The sequence below is a fragment of the Vipera berus genome (genome assembly GCF_964194415.1).
Source record: "Vipera berus genome assembly, chromosome: 4".
Lineage (NCBI taxonomy): Eukaryota > Metazoa > Chordata > Lepidosauria > Squamata > Viperidae > Vipera > Vipera berus.
Window position 1 is genome coordinate 92,521,979 of NC_138206.1, and position 26,190 is coordinate 92,548,168.

At 38.2% G+C, this 26,190-nt stretch overlaps 1 protein-coding gene across 1 annotated transcript in view; it reads left to right on the forward strand.

The window, feature by feature from the left end:
* GRTP1 (growth hormone regulated TBC protein 1) overlaps positions 1-26,114 on the forward strand; it is a 39,901-nt gene extending 13,787 nt beyond the window's left edge. The window contains exons 4-8 of the mRNA XM_081326759.1: positions 3,399-3,523; positions 10,242-10,338; positions 22,650-22,822; positions 22,922-23,107; positions 25,229-26,114. Of these exons, the coding sequence (XP_081182885.1) occupies positions 3,399-3,523; positions 10,242-10,338; positions 22,650-22,822; positions 22,922-23,107; positions 25,229-25,318 (671 nt within the window). The 3' untranslated portion in view covers positions 25,319-26,114. The remainder of the gene's footprint in view (positions 1-3,398; positions 3,524-10,241; positions 10,339-22,649; positions 22,823-22,921; positions 23,108-25,228) is intronic.
* Positions 26,115-26,190: the final 76 nt, after the last annotated feature.

A 26,190-nucleotide genomic window follows, 5' to 3' on the forward strand; every position in this document is an offset into this window, starting at 1 on the left:
CCCTGTAAACCGCCCTGAGTCCTTGGGGAAAGGGCGGTATATAAATCTAATAAAATTAAAATTAAAATTAAAATTAATTTAGTAACATAAATTTTGGGCTCAATTGTAGTCATAAGTTGAGGACTACCTGTAATAAGAAGGAAAAAGGCCTGGATAGATATAGCATGAGAATTTGATATCCCAAAGAGAAGATATTTTTGTCAATAAGAAAGGGCAAGGTAACAATGAACAGGTGGAGAAAATAAAGAATTTTGTTAGAAAGTTTGAAGGACCCTAAACAAAGATAGGTTTCCCACAACAAGACTTCCCCAAAATGGTTATTCTGAAATGTAACATAGTATATACCATTGGTAGGCAACCTCGGCTCTTTTATGACTCATGGACTTCAACTCCCAGAATTCCTGAGTCAGTTGACTCAGGAATTCTGGGAGTTGAAGTCCATGAGTCATAAAAGAGCCGAGGTTGCCTACCCCTGGTATATACCCTAGTTTAAAAGGGAATGGTTGAAAAAAAAATCAAGTATTTGAAGCTGATCAACTCAAGAGACTCCCTGTGCAATGGTGGGAAAGCTCATACAGCAAAACCTATCCTGCCTTGGTGTCCCCCTAGTTACTCAGAGGTTGTTGGTATAAGAGTGAATGCAGACTGAACAACAAATAAGGTTGTTTAAGGTTGTTTAAATGGTTGCTAAGTGACCAGCCAGGTTGAGGATTGCCTGTACCTAACTTTTATAGCAATAAAAAATCTTTTTGCAATCTTATCCAACAGAATAACTCCTTATTCACTCCAACAGTGACCATGCTGTGCTGCTCGAGAGAAAAAATAACACTAAACCTCACCGCTCTGAGTCCTTTGGGAGAAGGGCGGTATAAAAATTTAATAAATATAAATATAATATAAATATATAATAGTACAACATTATCCATATAGCTATTTATAGGTAGTCCTTGATTTATGACCACATTTGAGCCCAAAATTTCTGGTGCTAAGCAAGACAGTTAAGTGAGGCGTGCCCCATTTTACAACCTTCTTGTCAACCTTTTTTATTAAGTGAATCACTACAGTTCAGTGAATCATGCAGTACTTAAGCGAATTTGGCTTCTTCCATTGACTTTGCTTATCAGATGCTCCCTAAGAAGGTTGCATAAAATGCAGTCCCAGGACTCCAGGATGCAGCAGCCATCATACGTACATGCCAGTTACCAAGTGCCCAAATTTTGATGGGGATGCTGCAAAGGTCGTAAGTGTGAGAACTGGTCATAAGTCACATTTTCAGTGCCATTCTAACTTTGAACAGTCACTAAATGAATGATTGTAAGTCAAGGACTGCATCTATAGTGCTTTGTGGCTCTTCTAAGTAAAATCCTAAAAGTAGTGTCATTTAGCCATATAATTAACATTGCATAAGTATACAGTAACATATAACTCTTTAAGCACCACTGCTACCTATACCAACCACTCTATCCTGCAGGGTTCCCTGGATCAGTTTCAGTGCCTGCTAGTTTAAAATTCATGTCTTTATTAAAGGGGGAGTTGGAATACTAAATAGGACTCTGATTTGGTCACACTCAAGACAAACCTATTTTACTGAAAACTGGGCATGCCTAAAAATGCAGAAAGGAGGAAGAGCATGATGGGAAATTCTTGATACTTTAAGCCAAAATGTATTACTTAATTATCATATTTTAGCTGTCCCTTTTACTCCTTGAAATATAGCTGTATAATTTATACACGTTCTTGTATGTGTCTTTGTGGCTCTCCTTTGTGAGAAGAGAACATCATCATCTTAAGTGATTTAAATAGGCATGACTGATTTTTATTCCATATTTATTCCATCAGTCTAGTTTGTGAACTACTTCTTCAAGGCAGGCTGAGAAAAGGCTAGATGATATTGTATAGCCTTGTCGTACACCTCGTTCTATGTCGATTTCCACTTTAAGGTCATTAAGGCAAATTGTTGCCATTGTTTTTTTCATATATTGATTGTAGTAAGTTTATGTAAGCAGTGTTTATGCTTACATGGTTGAGTAATGCCTTAATTATTGCGTGCTGGAATACTGAGACACATACAACTACTGCACAAAGCAGGAGAACCATTTGGCTTAAAAATAAACCTAAAAAAGAACCAGGTTATCTTGAATAAATTCACCAAAGAAAGAAAAAAATTATATCTGGAGAAAAACTAGATGTAGTAGACGACTACTGTACATATACCTTGGCCAATGGATCTCAATGGAAGGTGATACAATCAAGGAACTTGAACGTCATGTTAAATGTGGTTGATAGGCATTCGGCAAGCTAAGCATAATTTTCAAGAACAACCTCCCCCAATGCCTGAAGAGAAAAGTTTTCGATCCGTGTGTGCTACCTGCTTTAACATATGCCGGTGAAACATGGTCACTAGCCTCACAATTATACAAAAGTTACGAGTGGTGCAAAGAGCCTTGGAAAGATACATGCTTGGCATCACAAGACAAGACAGAAAGACCTGCACATGGATTAGAGAACAAACGAAAGTATACGATATCATCAAGAGAGTAAAAGAATTGAAATGGAAATGGGCTGGTCACATAGCAAGAACTGATGGCAGGTGGACCAAGGCAGTCACAGAATGGATCCCACTTGATAAAAAGCATCCATAAAAGAGACCTTAAAACAAGATGGATCGACGATATCAGCAAGTAATGTGGGCCCACTTGGCAAAAGAAAGCTCAGGACCATATTGGTTGGCAAAATGAGGAAGAGGCCTTCATCCTGCAGTGGACAGACAATGGCTAAAATGATGATGATGATGATGATTCATACAAGTTAGTCTTTGCTCACAGTTCTTAGGATTGATGTATTTCTTAAAGCTAGTGTGATTGCAAGGAAATAAATTTTACTGAACTCACTGGAAATTATCTTTAAATGACTTTGAACAGGCCACAGCAACATGTCAGTTTAACAGAGGCAGGTTTCTCAGTCCTTTAATTTCATATATATTCTTTTAGCTGGTTTTTGTATTTAAGGATGCGGCAGTAAAAGTAATTAAACCTTAGTCTTAAAAAATTATTGAGAAACTTACATTTTTATAATATAATTCTATGATTCTTTTTACTTATTTGAAGTTAAATTCTATTGGGTTCAAGAATTATTCATTAGGATGCATCTAGAAGTGCAATCTGGCGAGAAATGATGGATTTTGTAGGATGAAAGAAAAACATAAAGCCAGACTAGAATTTTTCTAAAATGTTTGATGTAGGTTTTTGCTTTTGAGCAAAGTATTATCTATGTTATCATTTGTTTAATCATAATTTCATGAGTAATTTATGGGGGCTCAATTTGCTTCAGTTCCCAAAACTTTTTTTCCATAGATTAATTTTTAACATGTTTAACATGATTCCTTTTTCAAATTATAGACATAAATAGAACATTTCCAGATAATGTAAAGTTCCGCAAAACTGCTGTTCCCTGTTTACAGAAAACACTCTACAATGTATTAGTAGCATATGGGCACCATAACCCATCTGTGGGATACTGCCAGGTATGTAATATAAAAATAAATGTTACTTTTGAAGTAGAAAATAATAGCAAACAAACTTTATATCATTGAATTTTACTCCTGTAGTATCTTGAATGCTGCTTATGTTTCAATATCTTAAGACACGCAGTCTAGTTGTTTTCCAGTTTGAACCTCTTTGGAGTTGCTTTGGAAATTGGTATTGAGCATCTCCTACCCAGCACTAGATCTGGGTTTAAGAAGACGTACTGTGCCACATATGTGTCAGGACCTATAAATTCTCTGTTACAGGTGACAGGAAACAAGTGAGAATGTACAAAGAAGAAGGACACCATCAGCATATCACTGAGAATGTATTCTAAGCCTTGTATCCTATTTCCTACTGCTTTTGATCATATTTGAGCTAAACTCAATCATTTGGAACAAATCTTATTGGTTACTCTGTCCTAAGTAATAAACCATGATTGAGTAACCCACAGACATCAAGTGTATAAGACTAACCAGATCAAGCATGTTATAATTAAATATGATATTTGACAGATTTCAAAGGAATGAATATTATCAAATCAAGATTGCAAACTAGGCTTTAAAGCAAGACCTTTTAATGATTAGGATGAGAGCCAGTTTGGTATAATGTTAAGGCACCAGGCTAGAAAACAAGAGATCATGAGTTCAACTTCTGTCTTATCTATGAAAGCCACCAGGGTGACCATGGACCAGTAACTCTCAGCCCAACTCACCTCACAAGGTTGTTGTGGAAAAAAATAGGAGGAGGAAGGTGTGTTGGATATGTTTACAGCCTTATTTGTTAAAATAATAAAGGGATATGAATGGATGGATGGCATTTTGGGTCTCAGCACTTGAAAAGCATCTTGAGATTAAGAACCATCTTTTTGGTGTAGCAAGTAAATTTCTTCTCTAAAAATTCAGATTCCGCAAACAAGGCTCTTCCATTGGGATAATCAAAAGGATTTTATGAGCTTATAAATATTATTGAGGGGCATGGAGACCTGTGCTGTACCATTTGATTATTGTAAGTCTGTTGAATGGGACTAGTCACATGACTAATATGACTTTACATATGTATGTTCCTTGCACCAGTGGAGTTGCCTCCTTGTTACAGTATAAAAGAATCTGGCTAAAAATAGTTTTAGAGCAGCCTTTCCCAATTGATGTTCTTTAGCATAGTCATGTAAGTTGGGGCTATGATATCCAGAATTCGTAGCCAGTATTATCAGTTTGAATATCAGTTCATCCAGCAGAAACCAGTATAGCAAAGAATAGATCTAGGAGCACCTACCCAGGTGAGCCATTCCTCTTTCTCTCTTTGGTGAAGCTTAATGGAATAATGTTCTTCTTTTCCAAAATGCCCCACAACTAACATGCATTTTCCATGAAGGAGGATATGAGGGGCAATCTGTAGAGGCTTGACAAAGCCAATTGAGGTGGAGAACCAACATTCTGTGCATGAAACATTTCCTCTTTTCAGGATGCAGCAGGAAGGCAATTCTCCATACCAAGAAACTAGTTGGCCTGTACATTCTCCCATTAAGAAAGAGCTGACAGGTATTTTAAGTAGAATACTTGCAGGAATAACTGACAGTTCTTGATTGCTTTGCACTTTCCACAAAGGAAGGCAGAAGACATGAAAAAAGGATTGTTCATAAGAGTGTTTTGCTAGAGTGCCTGTAGAAACTAACTTTGGTAGATATGGAAGTAGGAAAGGATTTGTCTTACAACCATACTGCCAAGGGGAGCTGGTCTGGTAGTCTAAATTAGGCTTGATAATAAATATAATATTAATACAGCCCTACTAGGTAGTTCGACAGTATTGTGGGAATTAGTTGTTTAGCAGAGTGATGGCATGGGGGGGTAGGGGGAACTGTCTAGTTGTTTTGGCTTGCAATGCTCATCTTGAGAGAAGAAGTTGAAACAGTTTATGTCCAGGATGTGAGGGGTCTATCCCTGTTCTAGAATAACTATCATGAATTCATTATACTATAAAATAATTTCAGTAGATGGTGACTTCAGAATACATCCACTTTTCCAAAATATTTGGTAAATCAGTGGATCATTTAAAGGAATTCTGACAATTATGTGCTTTAGAGAAGTTGGAGAATAACTACCATAAATTCATTTTACCATCAAATAATTTCAGTAGCCCCTTCATGGATTACTGCCTTGTCGTGGTGAAGGGGCTTGCATAATTCAATGAAGCTATGAGCTATGCCGTGCAGGGCCACCCAAGTCGGAAAGGTCATAGCAGAGAGTTCTGACAAAACGTGATCCACTGGAGAAGGAAATGGCAACCCACTCCAGTATCTTTGCCATGAAAACCCTATGGACAGTACCAAAAGGCAAAACGATATGACGCTGGAAGATGAGCCCCTCAGGTCGGAAGGCGTCATGCTACTGGGGAAGAGCAGAGGACTAGTACTAGTAGCACCAGAAAGAATGAAGCGACTGGGCCAAAGCCGAAAAGACGCTCAGCTGTGGATGTGTCTGGTGGTGAAAGGAAAGTCCGATGCTGTAAAGATTTTTTCTCCATAGGAACCTGGAATGTAAGATCCATGAATCAAGGAAAGCTGGACGTGGTCAAACAAAAGATGACAAGACTGAACATCGACATCTTAGGTATCAGCGAACTAAAATGGACAGGAATGGGTGAATTTAATTCAGATGACCATCAGGTATACTACTGCGGGCAAGAATCCCTCAGAAGAAATGGAGTAGCCTTCATAGTCAATCAAAGAGTAGGAAAAACAATACTGGGATACAATCCTCAAAATGACAGAATGATCTCAGTTCGAATCCAAGGCAAACCATTCAATATCACAGTAGTCCAAGTCTATGCCCCAACCACCAGTGCTGAAGAGGATGAAATTGACCAGTTCTATGAAGCTCTACAGCACCTTATAGAACTAACACCAAAAAATGATGTCCTTATCATCATGAGGGATTGGAATGCTAAAGTAGGAAGCCAAAAGATAACTGGAATAACAGGCAAGTTTGGCCTTGGAGTACAAAATGAAGCAGGGCACAGGCTGATAGAATTTTGTCAAGAGAATACGATGGTCATAGCAAACACTCTTTTCCAACAACCCAAGAGATGGCTCTACCCATGGACATCACCAGATGGTCAACACAGAAATCAGATTGACTATATGCTCTGCAGCCAAAGATGGAGAAGCTCTATACAGTCAGTAAAAACAAGACCAGGAGCTGACTGTGGCTCAGACTATGAGCTTCTTGTTGCAAAGTTTAGGCTTAAACTGAAGAAAGTAGGAAAAAGCACTAGGCCACTCAGGTATGAATTAAATCATATCCCTGTTGAATATACAGTAGAGGTGACAAATAAATTTAAGGAATTAGATCTGATAGAGTGCCTCAAGAACTATGGACAGAGGTTTGCAACATTGTACAAGAGGTAGCAACTAAAACCATCCCAAAGAAAAAGAAATGCAAGAAAGCAAAATGGCTGTCTGAGGAAGCTTTGCAAATAGCTGAGGAAAGGAGGGAAGCAAAAAGCAAGGAAGAAAAAGAAAGATACGCCCAATTGAATGCAGAATTCCACAGAATAGCTAGAAGAGATAAGAATGCCTTCTTAAATGAACAGTGCAAAGAAATAGAAGAAAACAATAGAATAGGGAGGACCAGAGATCTTTTCAAGAAAATTGGAGAGATGAAGGGAACATTTAATGCAAAAATGGGCATGATAAAGGACCAAAATGGCAGGGACCTAACAGAGGCAGAAGAGATTAAGAAGAGGTGGCAAAATTACACAGAAGAACTATACAAGAATGAGCTTAACGTCCCTGATAATCACAATGAGGTGGTCACTGACCTCGAGCCAGACATCCTAGAATGTGAAGTGAAGTGGGCCTTAGAAAAGCTGAGCAACAACAAAGCTAGTGGAGGTGACAGTATTCCAGCTGAGCTATTCAAAATCTTAAAAGACGATGCAGTAAAAGTGCTACACTCAATTTGACAGCAAATTTGGAAAACTCAACACTGGCCACAGGATTGGAAATGATCAGTTTGCATTCCAATTCGAAAGAAAGGCAGTGCCAAAGAATGTTCAAACTATCGCACCACTGCACTCATTTATCAAGCTAGTAAAGTTATGCTTAAAATCCTACAAGCTAGACTCCAGCAGTATGTGGATCGAGAACTACCAGAAGTACAGGCAGGATTTCGAAGAGGCAGAGGAACTAGAGATCAAATTGCCAACATACGCTGGATCATGGAGAAAGCTAGGGAGTTCCAGAAAAACATGTACTTCTGCTTCATTGACTATGCTAAAGCCTTCGATTGTGTGGATCATAACAAACTGTGGCAAGTTCTTAAAGAGATGGGCCTATCAGACCATCTTAATTGTCTCTTGAGAAACCTATATGTGGGCCAAGAAGCAACAGTGAGAACTGGACACGAAACCACTGATTGGTTCAAAATTGGGAAAGGAGTCCGGCAAGGCTGTATACTGTCGCCTTGCCTATTTAACTTATATGCAGAGCACATCATGAGAAAGGCAGGGTTAGAGGAATCAAAAGTTGGAATTAAGATTGCCGGAAGAAATATCAACAGCTTAAGATATGCAGATGATACCACTCTAATGGCAGAAAGTGAAGAAGAACTAAAGAGCCTCTTGTTGCGGGTGAAGGAGAGTGCAAAACCTGGGTTGAAACAACATTAAGAAAACCAAGATCATGTCATCCGGCCCTCTCAATTCCTGGCAAATAGATGGGGAAGAAATGGAGGTAGTGACAGATTTTATTTTCCTGGGCTCCAAGATCACTGCAGATGGGGACTGTAGCCAAGAAATTAAAAGACGCTTGCTCCTCGGGAGGAAAGCAATGGCAAATCTAGACAGCACATTAAAAAGCAGAGACATCACCCTGTCAACAAAAGTGCATATAGTCAAGGCTATGGTCATCCCAGTTGCAATGTATGGCAGTGAAAGCTGGACCATAAAAAAGGCTGAGCACCAAAGAATTGAGGCCTTTGAACTATGGTGCTGGAGAAGACTCCTGCGAGTCCCTTGGACTGCAAGGCGATCAAACCGGTCAGTCCTAGAGGAGATCAACCCTGACTGCTCTTTAGTAGGCCAGATCCTGAAGCTAAAACTCAAATACTTTGGCCACCTAATGAGAGGTAAGGACTCACTGGAGAAGAGCCTAATGCTGGGAAAGATTGAGGGCAATAGAAGAAGGGGATGACAGAGAATGAGGTGGCTGGATGGAGTCACTGAAGCAGTAGGTGTGAGCTTAAATGGACTCCAGACGATGGTAGAGGACAGGAAGGCCTGGAGGAACGTTGTCCATAGGGTCGCGATGAGTCGGACACGACTTCGCAGCTAAGAACAACAAATTTCAGTAGATGGTGACTTTAGGTTTGAAACATGTTGCTATTATATTCTTCAAAATACATCCACTGTTTTCCAAAATATTTGGCAAATCAGTGCATCAGTAGAGGAATTGTGACAATTATGTTTTTTTAGAGAAGTTGAAGTTTTTTTTCAACTGGATAAAATATGTTGAACATTGCAGGTGGCAGATTGTTCCAAGTACATAGACCTTTGAGAAGCAGTAGAATATATGTGATTTTTTTGTAATTTAAGTTTATATTTCAGGAATTGTTAATTAGTTACCAGTACAAAAATTTAATGTGACTGACAGCTAACCTATTTCAGAGAATCTTGCAGTGACTGTTCCTTTAAAAGAATTGGACAAGCTTGCTTTGTTGTTTTCTGCAACAGTACTAATAGAGTCTTGTACTGGTGTCCATGATTAATAAATGCACTTGTTCTTCAAACACCCTCTGAGGGGTAGACCTTTATAGTTCCTGCAACCAAATGCCAAATAGTCACCATGGTTGCTATTGTCAAGCAAACTAACAGCACAACTGGAGAGCAAAATAACGCAACCACATGGAACACTTTTGATACTGGTTTTGGCTTTTCGTAGATTAGAAAGAGGAGATGTGGGAGATGGCACTTTTTGAAGAAAGCCAATGTCATATCAACAGATGATTATAAAGTTTTGGAAACTTAGAACAGCTGATTCTATTTGAATGACCTGAAATGTTCTATAAAATAATATTGCCACTTAGATTTTTTTGTCTTGTTTAAATCTAAGCTGGCAATATTTATAAAATTAAAATTTAAAAAGTATAATCTTTCTGCTTTAGAATTGACTGGAAAGATCAAGAACAATTAGTGAAATAAAAGCTAAGAGAATTAAAAAGACAATGAGAAACTGGAGATGCATTGAAATTAAATCTAAATTAATGTAAGTGATATTCTTCCTGAATATTTTAAAACTTACAGCTCACACATTTAACACTTCAAAAGCTACAGCATTACTCAACTTTGTTGCAAAGTAATTTTTGATTTATAAAAATGCTTATATTGAAAATATCTATTGGCATAGACACCAGTCTATAAGCTCGTAATAGAGCAAAGGCAAATTTTATACTGACAGCAGAGCCATTTTTTAAATTATCCCAGATCAGTTTCCTTTCTCGTTTATGTCAGATTAACCACCTCATAAGTATCTGGACTAATTTTTCATCAAAGCCTTGCAGCCCCCACCCCCAAGGTGCTTCTGTTGGATATGTGAGGAGAAGAAAGAATTCCTGTGCTGCTTAACCAATGAGAAATAAAAAAATGTTTTGCTTTTTTTATTTCATTCCTTTGACTCCCTCTTTTGACATGAAATAAATAGGAAATTCATATTTATTTCAGGGCATGAATTTCATAGCTGGATACTTGATTCTTATTACAAGGAATGAGGAGGAATCATTTTGGTTACTGGATGCACTCATCAGCCGAATATTACCTGGTATGTTTGAATCTCACCTCACAATTCATTTCCTGTGTTCTGAGATTCCAGAAGTCTAAATATATATGAAGTACAATCAGTAATTCATTGAGAATGTATTCATTTTACACAAATAGCACATTCATGTCAGAAATTGTAAATTATTGTATATGTTTCTTAAGTTGATGTTTACCTATATACAAAATTAATATATGATGATGTTTGCATCTTGTGGTTTTTTTTTAAAGGAGACTGTTTCCAGTTTAACTTTGCTCTGCTTCGGGAAATGGAATGTATTTGGACAAGCTTTATATGGTTATGTGGACTTTCATCTGCAGTCCATTCTCGGCTGATATTTTACTATTTTTATGAGAGATGATTTGAAAAAAACTGACTTAAACCAGAGCTGCTCTTCTAAAAGTTTAAAGATATTTGTATAATTGTTAAAATAGGTCAGCTGGAGTTCTTAGTGGATCTAGTAGCTTTAAAATAACTTTTCATATATCAGACTGCTAGATAATGCACTAGGTGTTCTATATATTGATGACTGTAGCTTAATTACTAAAAACAATGATTCAAAACAGTGCTTGGAAGCCAATGGTTTTTTAAAAATAGCCAATATTGATAGATTATGTTGGACTATTTGCAAAATAGTTTACTCAAAGAACATAAAAGCCTTTACCCTGAGGAAGATCATTAGCTTGACTTGAAGTCTTTTAATTTGGAATAGCAGTCCTTGTTCTCTACATCAGACCTGGGCATTTTACTCCCAGAATTCCCCTGCTATGATGGCCACTGCTGGGAATTATGAAGTTGATATCCACAAGTTGCCCAAGAGTGGGAAAATCTGTTGTACATTACAGCTTTTTGAAACACAGTATAGGCTCAGTAATCTGCTATATATATCTGATAAACTGATGCTGCTTTTCTTATTACTAATTCATTCCCATAATACTGTCAAAGTAAGGAGGATTTTTTTTGGATGGCAGCATATAATAGTATTTGGATAAGTTAACCAATGTCTTTCAGATGGAAGACATAAAATCCTTTATGACTTATTTAGTAAAAAATATGACATTCAACAGGATGAGGAATGATACACTGCACAGAATGTTATAATTCATCCTTAGAATCTAATCTACTCATAAAGTTGATGAGGTAGGTGTTTGCATGAATAAGCTTGCAGCGAATGTGAAAAATTAGATGGAGTCTATATTTCTATATACTGCAAATCTATTACAGTTAAAGTAAACATGAAATGGAATATAGCTATTGCAGAACTAAGCTGATTATAACATTAAGAAAAATATTCAGTATTGATTAACTATTAATTATGTGTCCAAAATACTTCAATTATTCCTATTTAATTCATTAGCTGCTTTCAGAAGCTAGCACTAAAGGTTTGATCATCACAAGAACCACCTTTGTATCTCTTGTCTGGTGACAAAAATGTATATTTGAAATTAAATCTGTTTGATACATTCTTAAAATAAACCAGATTAAATCCTTGTGAACTATTACATAAAAATGCAGATTATTAGAAATGAGCTCCATTGATCCAGTTTTGATATTGAAAGAATTAAATCTTTGTAGGATAGAAATCCTTTCAAATCTATATTCCAACACATGTGATGATGGGATATTTAATCTAGTCTTAATAAAAGTAATTTGATGTTTATTATCATTTGGAACTGATGCCAAAATTCCATTATAAGATGGATAAATTAATTTTGTTTATTTAGCTCCTGCATGGAGATATTCCATAATCTCTGCTTAGTCCATACTGTAACTATAAGCTCCTTGAGAAAGAATTAAAGAAAAAAAATGCATATATATGCATGTACCTGGGTTGAAGAGAGGAGTGTATGTATGTGTTAAAGCAACAGAATTAACTGTCAAGCATGGAGATGTATGGACTAAAATGCATAAATTGAGGAATAACTATTTTTGATTGATTATGTGCCATCAAATTGATGTTGGATCTTAGCAACTACATAGATAGTTTTTCTAGGATACTTTCCCTAACCTGGCCTGTCATGTCTTCTAGCTGTGTGCCAATCTCTTCTGTAAAGAAGTCGGTTCACCTTGCTGTGAGTTAGCCTTTCTTCCCCTCTTTCCTTCCATCTTCTTGGCATTATAGACTTCAGAAAAAAATTAAGTCTTTGCATAATATATCTAAACTATTATAATTTCAATCCAGGTATTTGTGCCTTCAGTGAGTAGTGTATGTTGATTTGTTCAGTGATCCATGAGTTGGTTTTATTGATTATCCATGATATTTTTACATCATCAATATTCAAAAACATTAATACTTTTTATGTCCTGCTTCTTTAATGTTCACTTCCATTGAGAGTCATAAGGAAAACCAGTTCCTCCACAGTTCTCATCTTCATAGGTGTAGACAGATCCCAGCATCTGAATATCTTTTTTTCCAAGATTGCTATTCTACAAAGTACTGGTCTCTGGTAAATTTCTTCACTGCTTGTTCCTTTGCTATTGGTAATTGCTCCAAAAAAGAGAGAAGCTATCTGCCACTTCAATATTTTCATTGTCAGTCCCTGTTGTCATGAATTGGGCTGTCTTTATATTTAATCTCACTACTACTTTTTCACTTTGCTCTTTGGCTTTATTATCTTTGCATTTGTATTTTCAGCTAAAGGAGTAGTATTTTTATCATAGCACAGTTTAGTGATATTTCTTCCTCCAATTTTTAAACTATGCATATCTTCTTTCAATTCAGTATCCCTTAATATACAGTCCATTTTGCCATGTTCCACCTAGACTGTGACTTCCTCACCTGTCTATAGGCTTTGCATGAGGGCAACAAGGGATTCTGGGCTTTCCATTTTTTCTAAATACCATATTTCTCCCAAAATAAGACTGGGTTTTATATAAATTATTGCTCCAAAAGACCAATTAGGGCTTATTTTTAGGTGATGTCTTATTTTTTTCATGTGCAACAGACATATCAAACAGAAGGCCCGTGGGCCACATATGGCCCACAATGGGCCATATCTGGCTGATGGGGCCACCCTGGAGATGGTGAGGGACCAGCCCCCACCACCCTAGCCCAGCCGGGTGCCCCCCCAAGGTGTACAGGAGGCAGCCGGCATGCAGGGGCTGACTGTGTCCAGTAGTAGTTGCAGACTGCCAGCCCCTTGGGCAGTGCACTCTGGGATTGCACAGCTCATACAGCGCAGGTGAGTCTGAGCGCTGTGACCGCTGGGCCAGCCTTCCAAGCAACACATGGAAGCAGAGGCGCAGAGGGAGGAATCCACCCACTCTGTCCCATCATCTGCCTTCGTTTGCCTGAGGCCGCCATCGGGCAAACAGCCGCATGGCTTATCCAATGGGTTGGATCGCATGCCTCCCCGGTGCTTCTGCCTCCGCCTGCTTTTGGTGCCACCACTGCAAGATGAGGGATGTGGCAGGGTGGGGTTGTCGCCATACCACAGCCTCTGAGCACTTGGCTCCTGCCATCCAACCTCATCCTCCAGCTCCACTGCAAATGCGGGATAAGCCTCCCACCCACTGTCCCACCCGCAATGGCCCCAGAAAACAGGAAGGGCAGGGAGCTCCGGTCCCCAAGAAGCAGCCGGGACTCTCCTTCCTCCTCCTCCTCCCCACCCAAGCCCAGCCCCAGAACTGCCCCACACGCCCTGCACCCATGCACCTTGGGGCCCTGTGGGCAGGCCAACCCCCCCACCTGCCTCGTGGTGGTGACATCCAGCAGGAGCCCCGCTGCCCCTCAGCCCTCCTGCAGCCCAGGAAGCCTAGCCCGGGAAAAGAGAGCAAGCACAGCAGCAGCAGCCTTGAGGAGGAGGCAAGTGCAGCCAGGTGCTCCTTCAGGGAAATGGGGCTGGGCCATGGGGTCCTAGTGCCCCAGAAGCTCATGGGCTGGGTCAGACGCATGTCCCCAGGCAGCCTACACTGCCATCCACCCTCCCCCCCATGTGGCCCAAGAGGATTGGCACAGCTCCTCCAGTGGATCAGGCCTGGTGCCCACCCTGGTCCCACCCCCTCCACCAGAGACCCCTAGATTCCCCCCAGCCCTGTCCAGAGACCTCCACAGGGTCCCCTGACACGAGTGATGTCAACCTGGCCATGCCCCCCCCCGGGCAACCACAATACTGATGTGGCCTTCTGACTGACGATCTTAACTGGGGTTTATTTTGAGGTAGGGCTTATATTACGACCATCCTGAAAAATCATGCTAGGGCTTATTCTGGTTGGGTCTTATTTTTGGGAAAACACAGCACATTCCACAACCTGATATGATTGACACAGCCACATAACTTTCTATAATCAATGAAGCAGCCATCAATTTGTCTTCGAATAATGTATTTTTATTCCTTAACCCTCTGGAACAACTGTAACTCTCATTCCAAGTACGGCTTTAATTTACATTGGATGATCCTAAGCACTATTTTACTTGCATGTGAAGAAAACTTTTTCTTTTCCATCAGTGGTTGAAATACAAACTTGGATGAATATCGAATTAAAGGATTGTCTGCAAAGTCTAATTAATATTAATTGGTCATTGATTGCACTGTAGCCAAGATCATATACAAGCATCCTGTATATGAAAGTACACCTGTTCTTTCTTTGTTTTTCATGTCCTGAGTAATAGTATGATTTTTCTGACTGAAAGTTTCTTATTTCAGTCCATTTCAATTCACTGATGCCCATGATATCAACCTGTAGTTGATTCATTTCATCTTTTGCTATATTGAGTTTTGCCATGTTTATGCGTCATACATTTCATGTTTCTACAGGTAATCCTTGACTTAGGGCCACTACTGGGAACTTCCTTCTCTAAGCAATGCAATTGTTCAATGAGTCACTGAACAACTGTTTTACAACCTTTTTTTGCTGGGGTCATTAGGCAAATCAATGCAGTCATTAAATGAATATGTCTTCTCCCATTGACTTTTGACTAGTGACTCTCTGGGAATGTCATAAATGGAGATTATGTGACCCTGGGACACTGCAAGCCTTGTAAATACATGCTGGTTGCCAAGCACCTAAATGGCAACCTTACAATTATGAAGATACTATGATGGTCATAAGAATGAGAACCAGTTGTAAGTCACATTTTTCAGCCTTGTCATAACTTTGAACAGTTTCTAAATGAATGATCCTAAGTTTTTATCTGTACTTTAATTTTGTCTTTGCAGCTTGGGTTTTTCTTTTTTTATATGGCAGCATCAACAAGTAGACATCCCAAGAGCTTTAACCTAACCATGTCATAAAAATTCATATTCCAGGTGTTACCCCCCGTTGATAGGGCTCGCAATTTGGGCGTCCTCCTTGACTCCCGGCTCAATTTTGAAGACCATATAGGAGCCGTGACCAGGGGGGCTTTTGCCCAGGTTCGCCTGGTGCGCCAGTTGCGACCCTACCTGGACCGAGATGCCCTACGCACAGTGACTCATGCGCTCGTGACCTCCTGTTTAGACTACTGCAACGCTCTCTACATGGAGCTGCCCTTGAGGACCACTCGGAGGCTTCAGCTGGTGCAGAATGCAGCCGCGCGAGTTGTGATGGGGGTTTCCCGATACTCCCATGTAACACTTCTACTCCGCGAGCTGCATTGGCTTCGGGTTGCCCTCCGGGTGAGATTCAAGGTGCTGGTGATGACCTATAAAGCCCTAAATGGTTCAATCTGTATACCTACCTTACTCTGTACACCGCCCCGAGTCCCTCGGGAGAAGGGCGGTTTATAAAAATAAATAAATAAATAAATAAATAAATAAATATCTGAGGGAACACCTGCTGCCAGCATCAAGCTCCCTTCGTCCAGTGCGCTCCCACAGGGAGGGTCTTCTCAGGGTGCCGCCGGTAAAAGATTGCCGGTGGGTAATGCCCAGGGGGAGGACCTTCTCAGTGGGTGCGCCTGCCCTCTGGAACCAGCTGCCCGTGGAGTTGAGGAATGCCCCCGACCTCCGTTCATTCCGCCAGGACCTGAAGACCTGGATCTTCGAGCTCTCTGGCCCAGGCTGAGAATTTTAATTTTAATTTTAATTGGGGTTTTTATTCTCTCAGGGACTATTATAATCTTTTTAATTGTTTTTAACTTTTATATTTCTTGTTTTACTTCCCTGTAAACCGCCCTGAGTCCTTCGGGAAAGGGCGGTATACAAATCCAATTAAATAAATAAATATTCCGAAATAATTTTTCTTCAGTAGTGTGCTGAGTGCCATCTGATTGCTGAGGCCTTTTATCTGGCACTATATCATCAATCACTTTATATTGTTTATTCATATGATTTTCCTGATGAAATGCATTTCCTTTTCCTATGTAGTAAGAACTGATGCCATTGCCATTGTCACCTGAAGTGATCATCTATCCCAGCATCTCCCTATTTTGCTGCGGCCCAACATAGGTACCTGCTTGCTTAAGCTGGAGAGCTAGACCTTGGGTGACTCTGCTGGGACTATATATTTCTGACAAATATTGCTAGTGTTCTTCACTTAACTGTCCCAGGAATATGCCCACCCACCCATGACGACAGCACACCAGGTGTTGGGTGGGGATTCTGTACTTTGAGAAAGTCCGAACCTATACAGGCAATATTAATTTCCAAAGCACTTTCTTTAAAAAAAGAAAAAAAAAGCCCTCAACTATATTCAGAATAGGAAACTGACAACAAGGATATATTAAAGGAGGATAGGAAAATAGAAATTGAATGCATTATTTCCTTTTATCTTCACTTTTAGGACATAAAACAGATTTCTGAGCCAAAGCTGACTTTTCAGAATGTATGTCAGATGAATTGAGACAAATGAGAACAATTGAAAAATTGTTGTAAAGTCATAACTCATAAACTAAATGGATGAATTAAAAATAAGCATGCAGGTCCAGATAATATCCAATCAGAAATTCTTCAAAACCTAATTATGAAATTGCTGGTCTTTTTAAAAAAAATAATAAAACGTTTATTTAACATTAATCTCCATTCTCAGGGCTTAAAAATAGCCATTGTGACCCAATTCGTATAATGTCTTTGAGGATCAGTAAAGGAAATAATCCCATTAGATTAACATCTGTTTCAAGGAAAATAACTGAAAGGAATATTAAAGAGGAAACAAGAGAATATGCAGAAGAATGAGATTTGCTAAAAAGCATGGCTTCTGCAAGGAGTCTCGTCTCACTAAATTTTCAAACATTTATAGGGGTATAGAAATTCAGGGAGATAAGGATTATCCAATTAATAATGTTCATGTGGGTTTAAAGAAGCCATTATCGAAATTCTTCCTAAATACTTCTAAGGAAACTGAGCTGCATGGAATAAGTACTTATCCAGATTGGCATCTGTTAAAATAGGAAGTGGTTGGAATAAAAGTTCAGTTCTCATAGTGGGGAAAAGTGTATAATACAGAAAGTGGTGATTTGCAATTTTTAGATGATCTGGGGTTCATTTTGGACTGTTAGTGTCTATGTTTGCTAATAATACCAAACTGTTCAAGGTAGTGAAATCAAAAAAACAACTGTGCAGAACTCCAAAAAGATCTCTCCAAACTTAGATGGCCTTCTAAATGGCAAATGCAGTCATCGTAAATAAGTAAAGCAATATACCGGTATGTTGGTACACATACAAAATATCCACTTGTAATACATTAATGGAATATGAGCTGGTAATAAATACTAATGAAGGGGACTTGGAATCACAGTTGACTGCCTGGTGAAAATATCAACTTTGAAACTGTTGTTGTTATGGGATAGGCAGATGTTGTTTGATAGTGTAAAAGGAATTGTTGAAGGACGTAAACTGTTCAATTGCAACTGAATTTTGCAATTGACTTGATGATTTTGTCAATCCCAATGATGTTCAAGGGTTGTTACTATCATTATTATCCTAAATATGTAGTAGATTTGCAAATTATGGTGATATCACACTTAAAGAGTATTGTGCATAGTTCTGGTCACTGCATCTTAAGAAGAATACAATTTGACAGAGCTGAAAAAGATTGGGAAAAAAGAAAACCAAAAATTATTAGAGACCTGAATATTTCTTTCTTGTAAAAGGAACAATTATCACTGGTGGTTGTGCTGAGTGCTACACAGCCAACACTCAGAGGCTGTGTGAAATAACACAGTAATATTTGATACCTATAGGACCATATGTAACTAGAAGTTAGGGATGCTATGAAAAAAAATAGTAATACAGTAAGGACACTGAAATGAAAACATTTGGGAAACTCTATAGTCTTAACATTGAAGTAATTGTATTTGTCTTCAAAGTGGCATGTAATTTAAGCAACTGTTTCCTTGTGTCTCAGTTAAATATCTCAGATTATTCCATATTTTTTATAACCACAGTCTTCTGTTTGTACTGTTGAAAAGTATTATTTATGCTTTTCTTCCCTTCAGTTTGTTGTATTGTATTGTATTGTAAAACATTAAAAACTTCTGTTTTTGCAGAGGAGATGTTCAAGGAGGAGATGTATTGCAGTTTTGTTAGGCTGCAGTCTCTGCATACATATTTCCACTGCTGGATGCAATATATGCAAATATGTTCATACCACTTTCTTCCCATCCCATCCCCTTGCAACTCCAGAATGGATTTAAAATTGTACTACAACACAATTGCTTATGACAGCCCTCCTTCCATTTACCTAGTGGAAAGAAAGCAGATTATTTTGTTTTGTTAAAGTCCTGATATTTTTTTCTTAATATTGCAAAGTAGCAACTTTGCATTTGGAAATAAGGAAATGAAGGACTAGAGATACCATAGATAGAGAAGAATGGCCAGAAATAGAAGAAGGGTGCAGTTCATTGACCTTTTATACTGAATTCACTGAATTCTTTATTTGTAGATGAACTATCTGTAGCAATTGAAGACCCATCTTCAAAATGTGGGTCCTGCCACAGTTCATCAGATTGTGAAATGCTAAAGGATTTATTTCTATAAATACAAGGACTGGATAATCATTAGTGTTTTAAATATATGTGTGTTTTACATGTAAATAATCTTACCAGGTTATTCAGCTAAGAAGATCCAAGGCCTGCCTGCATGTGAGAATTTTCAGCTGTTTTAAAATTTGAGTTTATTCATGCAAAAGAGATAGAAAATAATAAGCTAGCGTGGGTGCTTTAGGCTTTGATCAATAATAACCAATAATGTTAGGTGAAAATATAGGCTGCTTCAGCAGATTATAAAAGCCTTACTAGTTGCAAAAACTTTCCTAGTTGTTTTCTTTATCTATCTATACCTATTTTATTATTGAAAGTAGAAAACTGAATTTCATAATAGCATTATGATAATATAACCAAGTTCTGGTTTGTGATTCATTTATACTAATACCTTTGCAGCATAGAGCTGCAGGAAAAATAGTGCTGCATATGCCATTTTAATGCAATCTGCATATTCATATTGAGATGATCTATTAGTATGGATACTTGGATATAAGGAGTGTTGAGAAGTTGGACTCCTAAGCTCTGGAACTCTTTTTCCTGGCACCTATGTTGACTTTTCAATATCAGAATAAAGCCCTTTCTCTTTCTTGGATTGTGAATATCGGCTTAAATTAGCTTTCAGTGGTTTAGTGATGTAGTGCTTCTTGAGGCTTCTGTTATTGTTAGAATACATTATTTTAGATGTTTTTTTAATGTATGTTGTACATTGTAATTGGAGTAGTAATGCAATAATCAGCAGCATGTATGGATGCTATCACTTCCTGCATCCTACTTAAAAGTAAGAGAAAGCAATGAGAGCTAATGTTTTATAGTGGTTCTGGTGCTGGATTAGGAGCAGGAAACCTTGGCTCTAGATATTCTTCTGCCATGAAAGCAACTTTGGAACAATTTTTCTCCGTTAACCCAACTGAGCTTTGTGTGGCTGCCATGGGGATAAATAGGAAGACAGAGCTCTGAGTAGGCTACTTGAGCTCTTGAACAAAAGGTGGAATATAAAGCTAATACGTAGGCTTTATGTATTTTATAGTCTATGGCTTTTAATGGTAGTCTTTTATTAGTTATAATTCTCAGTGATTCTGGGCTAGTTATGCTAATTTGTGGCTGCAGTAAAATATTGAAATGGAATGTTCGTTGCAGCAGAACACTTGAAAATGGCAAAACAAATGCAACCCAGAATTATGTATTCGAAAGTTTTGTTACTGAAGCATTCAGAATTGCTTCATCACTGTATTCCGCTAGATTTTTATATTTCCCACAGGTAATGTTCCATGTGTAAAATAAGGCATGTGATGTAGCAGAATGCCATACATTATTGTAGAACGAAACCTTATGTTATCTTTTTATCATTTTCAATTTTGAAGACCACCCAGACTGCAGCACCACACAGAGTAATAGGGCCTCCTAGGTTTGCCCATCTCTGTTGTACTAAGCTGCACTGACTTCCAGTTTCTTTCTGGGTGCAATTCAAGGTGCTAGTCGTCAACTTTAAAGCTCTATATGGCACAGAGCCAGGTTATCTGCCGGACTTAAGGCCATCTACCCATCCTACCAGGTCAACTCCTAGTACCTTGCCTGAATGTTGCTATCTGATAGGAACCATGAAGTGTGCCTTTTCTGTGGCAGCCCCTGCCCCTTGGAACAGGCCTCTACCCTCCAGTCGTTCATAAAGCTTTGTAGCTCTGGCATTTTCCTCAAGTTCTGGGATCATATTTGGATGACTGCACATTAGAAGCTCGACTTGGCAGCATATTTTTGTTGTTTTTAACATTTTAATGTGTTTAGTTTTATAATTTTAACATGATTTTATATGTGGTTTTAAATTTTGATTGGGAGTCGGTTGGAATATGGGCTATGTTTTAAAGAAAGAAAATCTTTCTTCTCTGGAGTTGGCTTTTTCTACAATCAGGAAAGCTAAGTAGTGGCATGCCTAACCTTGATCTTGTAGCATTTCTAGTGGTTTGAAATAATGCCCCATTGTTCATGCAAAGAGCTTTGGCCTGGGGTTTTTGCTCTGCTTTTAGAGACTGAAAGCAGCAACTGCTGTTCTTTTTCAACAGATCCTGGATTGATTAGAAACCTGGAATTTATTGCATGGCAATCTGTGCCAAGTTATGGAGCGCCATCTGGTGTCTTTATTAAAAATTGGTGTGACCATTTTACTTTCTCATACAGTATGGAGAAAAATGACTTTTGATGGAATAATTTTTTTGTGTGTATGCTCCTTGAAGCTAGATGTACCATGCCAATGTTATACTTCAATATAGAACATACCTTCCTTAAGATGTAAATTTGTCTGTAGTTTCATGGAAACTCAACATCTATAACTTTTCATAATTTGTAGGGCTGGAAATTCATTTCATTCTGGTTGAGATCCAGCTAGTGGTAATAAAAAACAAAAATTTCCAGCACCATCTATTCTTGCTAGCCCATCTTCTCTGTCCATGTTCATGAATGTATTTTTCCTCCAAACTGTCCTTGGTCAAAACTTGTAATACAGCCCAGTCTTTGTTTTCTTGGCTACTCTAGAATTTCATAATTTCACAGGACTCATGGACTAGAAAAAATGCAAACTAGCTTTGAAAGAAGATTCTTCTTACTGTTAGATATCTCTTACAGAATATTGATATTCAGGTAAAAAATTCGAACATCGGGATGAGATAAAAACTAAAGCAATTTAATAAAATCGAGCTTTCGTTGGCCAACTGCCAATGTCGTCAGGATAGAATTGCTGGAGAGGAGAAATCACATTTATATCACTGGCGCTTTTGCGCTCCACTCATGGAGTGCATCACTGGTCTGTTTGACTCCATTGGCCGTATTATCTCGAACTACTTTGTGCTCGTTCGGAGTGCAATTGTCTCTGGGTACTCGCTGTCAGCAGGGAATCGCTGCCTGTTCTTCCGGTCACAATCAATGCCGTCATTGCGTGTGTCCTCATGCCAAACCTCCTTGGGGATTGCTCCTCCCCATTCTTGATTTTTGTGTTGCTGTGTAACCGTGCAATCCAGATCTCAGCTCGACGGTGTATTCCATGAGTGTTCACATTGTCTGTGCCGTTCTTCTTCCCAGCTCTTAAGGGCTTCATATGCAGGGAGGAGATCTATATGCTGGTTAATTGAGGAACGGTCCAAAAACCAGGCTTTTTTAAGTAATCGGCTGCCCTTGGTGTTATCGCGGGCAGACCTGTGATGCGCTCCATGAGTGGAGCGCAAAAGCGCCAGTGATATAAATGTGGTTTCTCCTCTCCAGCAATTCTATCCTGACAATGTTGGCAGTTGGCCAATGAAAGCTCGATTTTATTAAACTGCTTTTGTTTTTATCTCATCCCAGTGTTTGGATTTTTTGCTTGTATATATATATTTAAAACAATAAATTGCATTCTGATGACTTTAGTTTTCATATCTTTCTGAAGATTATTATAGTCCCGAAATGATGGGTCTGAAAACAGATCAAGAGGTTCTTGGACACCTTGTGAAAATGAAGATTCCAGCCGTGGCAGAATTAATGGAAAAACATGGCAACTTGTGGACTTTGGTGGCATCCCGTTGGTTTATATGTTTGTTCATTGACATTCTTCCAGTAGAGGCAAGTGAGAATGACAACAATGTATTACCTTTTATGTAATTATCCAAATTCTAGTGCATGTGTTTCATACAGTCAGTAACTAATTTCATTCTTCAACAGACTGTGCTCCGAATTTGGGACTGTTTGTTTTATGAAGGATCAAAAATAATCTTTCGTGTGGCCTTAACATTAATTAAGCAACATCAAGATTTCATTTTGGAAGCTACAAATTTTCCTGAAATCTGTGAAAAATTTAAGCAGATTACTACAGGATCATTTGTAACTGAGTGTCACATATTCATGCAGGTGGGTGTCATCCTAGAAAACAATGAATCTGCTATAAAAATGCGTATTGATACTATTGTCCATAAGATTGTTTAAGCGGGCATTATGAAATATAATTCAATATTTTTAAAATATATTGTATTTAATTATACATGTATAGGCTGCACACTGCCCAACAACTCTGGGAGGCTCACAATTAAAAAGAAAACAAGAACAAAAAAGAGATCATGAGCTGCTGAGACAAATATATAAAACAAAACGGCTCCCTCCAACAGGAATTCAACCTTGCTCCGAAAAATATTAGCAATAGCACTTAAGACATATATACCACTTCATAGTGCTTTAGAACACTCTCTAAGCCAGGCATGTCAAACTGCTGGCCTGCGGGTGGGATGCATCACGCTGAAACCACGCCCACCCCACTGCCGGCAATAGGGAAAAAGTCCCAATACGTTGCATGACGTCACATGATATCACGAGTTTGACATGCCTGCTCTAAGCATTTTACAGTAAGCATATTGCCCCCAACAATCTGGGATCCTCATTCTACTGACCTTGGCAGGATGGAAGGCGAGTCAACCTTGAGCCAATCAGGATCACTCTTGGTAATGGGCACAGATCATGTTGGAAATAATCCACAGCATTGTAGAGTCAACCAGGTTCTCTCACCTCTGCATAACCAAAATAGCTAAGGATATACAGATAGATAATGGAAATGTAGATGCCATTTTACTTTTATGGGTATGCTTTCTATCAAACTTCTGGAACTACATTTAACCCTACAATGCTCTTACTTGCGAAAAGTCACTTTGCTTCAGTAAAATCTACCATTCGTTTATAATAATAATAATATTCATGATTTGCCTGCAGGGAGTTAGTTTCAATTAGCTTCATATAGTGTCAGTAGCTATATAATTTGTTTCACAGATCAGGGGGCAGCCCCATGCTTCATAAATACTGAATAGCACTAAATCTCTAAAAGTTGAGAAATACTCTCATTTTCTACAAGAACCCTGTAGATCCTTGGGAGTGTCTCAAAGACCCCTTGAGTCCCCCATTCTATCTCATTGTGGCAAATTAAATCTCCAAACAAGAACAAGCGAGGAACAGTCTTATTACTGTCCAGCAGCTGACATTTAAAATATGCTGTCTCTTGAGTCACAATGCAACCATCGTGCAATTACTAATAGACTGATTTGTGTAAATTTGTCTAATGTCCCTCCTACAATGATTTTTGATGGCCATTGCAACTAATGGCAGCAAATTCAACAGTAGAACAACATGCTGTGTAAATGAACTTCTTTAAATCTTGAATCTCCTCCCTGTATTTAGTTTTAGTGGATGCCCCCAATGTCATTCATTCTGAGGAGAAAAAATTATCTTCCTATGTGCCATATTAACCATATATGATTTTATAGATATTTCCAATGTCTTCTTTATCCATCTTCACTCTGAAAGCTAAGTTTTCATGCATAAGATTGGTGCTTTACGTGTTTTTATAGGATTTTTTTTTTTGGAAACTCAGTATTTTTAAATGTAACACAGTATTCCAATTATTCCTAAGCACAATTCCTTATTTTGAGTCAATTAAAAATCTCTAGGGTCAGATATAAATTCTCTAAAATTTTGATGGGATCAGTTCTAAGACCCATCTAATTTTTGGCCAGCCTAATTACCTTGAGAAAGTTTTATTTTATTATTTTATTTTAATTCCATTTATATCCCGCCCTTCTCCGAAGACTCAGGGCGGCTTACAAGCTTAGCAGTATAAGTTACAACTGCAGCATAAATTTAGCTGGCATTTAGAAGTAGGCTGTGTCTAAACATGGAAACTTAGATATAGGGCTAATTTTCCTCCATAGCTATCTGACCAAATTGGTACAAGACCCTAATGTTCACTAGTTTTCATCTTCTAATGTACTGCAAGTGAATTTTAAGTATTTCTTAATGCACAGGTGTAACAATCTGAATGGAACCTTGTGAGTTGTTGATTTAATAATGTGATGGATCCCATTCTAGGAAGAGGGATTTGACTCATGGTATTTTTTGATTAGTGTGATTCTGCTCATTTTGTAGCACAAAGCACACTCAGATATTTCTTTGTATCGTAGTATATGTTAATATTTTAATTTTCAATTCTAGAAAATATTTACGGAACCTGGAAGTCTGCGAATGGCTACAATAAACAAACTACGAGATACGTGTAGAGCAAATCTGATTACATCAGTCTAAATGAACATTACTTCACTTGCTCCGATACAATTTTCTCAGGCTGCCATTGACACTTCACTAATTAGCCTCAGCCTTTCATGTGTTCAATGGGATATTTTTATTTTAAAAAAAGCACAAACACTTTAATTATGTAAATAAAATGTAATGTAGATGTAATCCCTTTTCAACAAATGGACTATATATTTTCAGACATTTTTGTAATAACAGAATACAAAACTATATAATAAAGAAACTATAATAAAGTATATTTGAAGCTATCATTTTTTGAATTGTAACCATGTTAAGGCTCTGGACTTTAAGTAGAGATCCTTGTTTAGAAAACTAGTGCTCTACTTAATCTCACTTTTTTTTAAAGAACAGCATATCTACCTTTTTCTGTTGTCTGGCTCTGCTAAATGAGATTATTTTATTTATATGCACACACACGCTTACGTTCTGAATAGTGAACTTTGATAGAATCAAAAACACCAGGAGTTACACCTTATAGCAAATTAAAAAACAATTTATGTTTCTTTCTACTTTTCTGCATGCAACTGAAGTGAGCAAAATGCTTCATGTGAAGTTTTGTCCTGAATAATCTGCTTCATCCCAGAACTGTCGGTTGTACAAGAGCTGCAATCACCTATGTACTCCCATGTGCTGCTAATGGAACGTTATTCTATCAAGGAATAACCAAGTTTTTTCTTATTCAATCTACTACTTTGTAACATTTTAACTGCATTGTGGGAAATCTCTATGGATAAAACTATAGCAAACACAAGAGCTCAGGTTCAAGTGTGACAAGGGAATTCTATAAACACAGATCCACTTGTTTAATGGTAAATTCCTCCATACACCCCAAGGGAAAAAAAGCTATGCAAGGACTGAAGGAA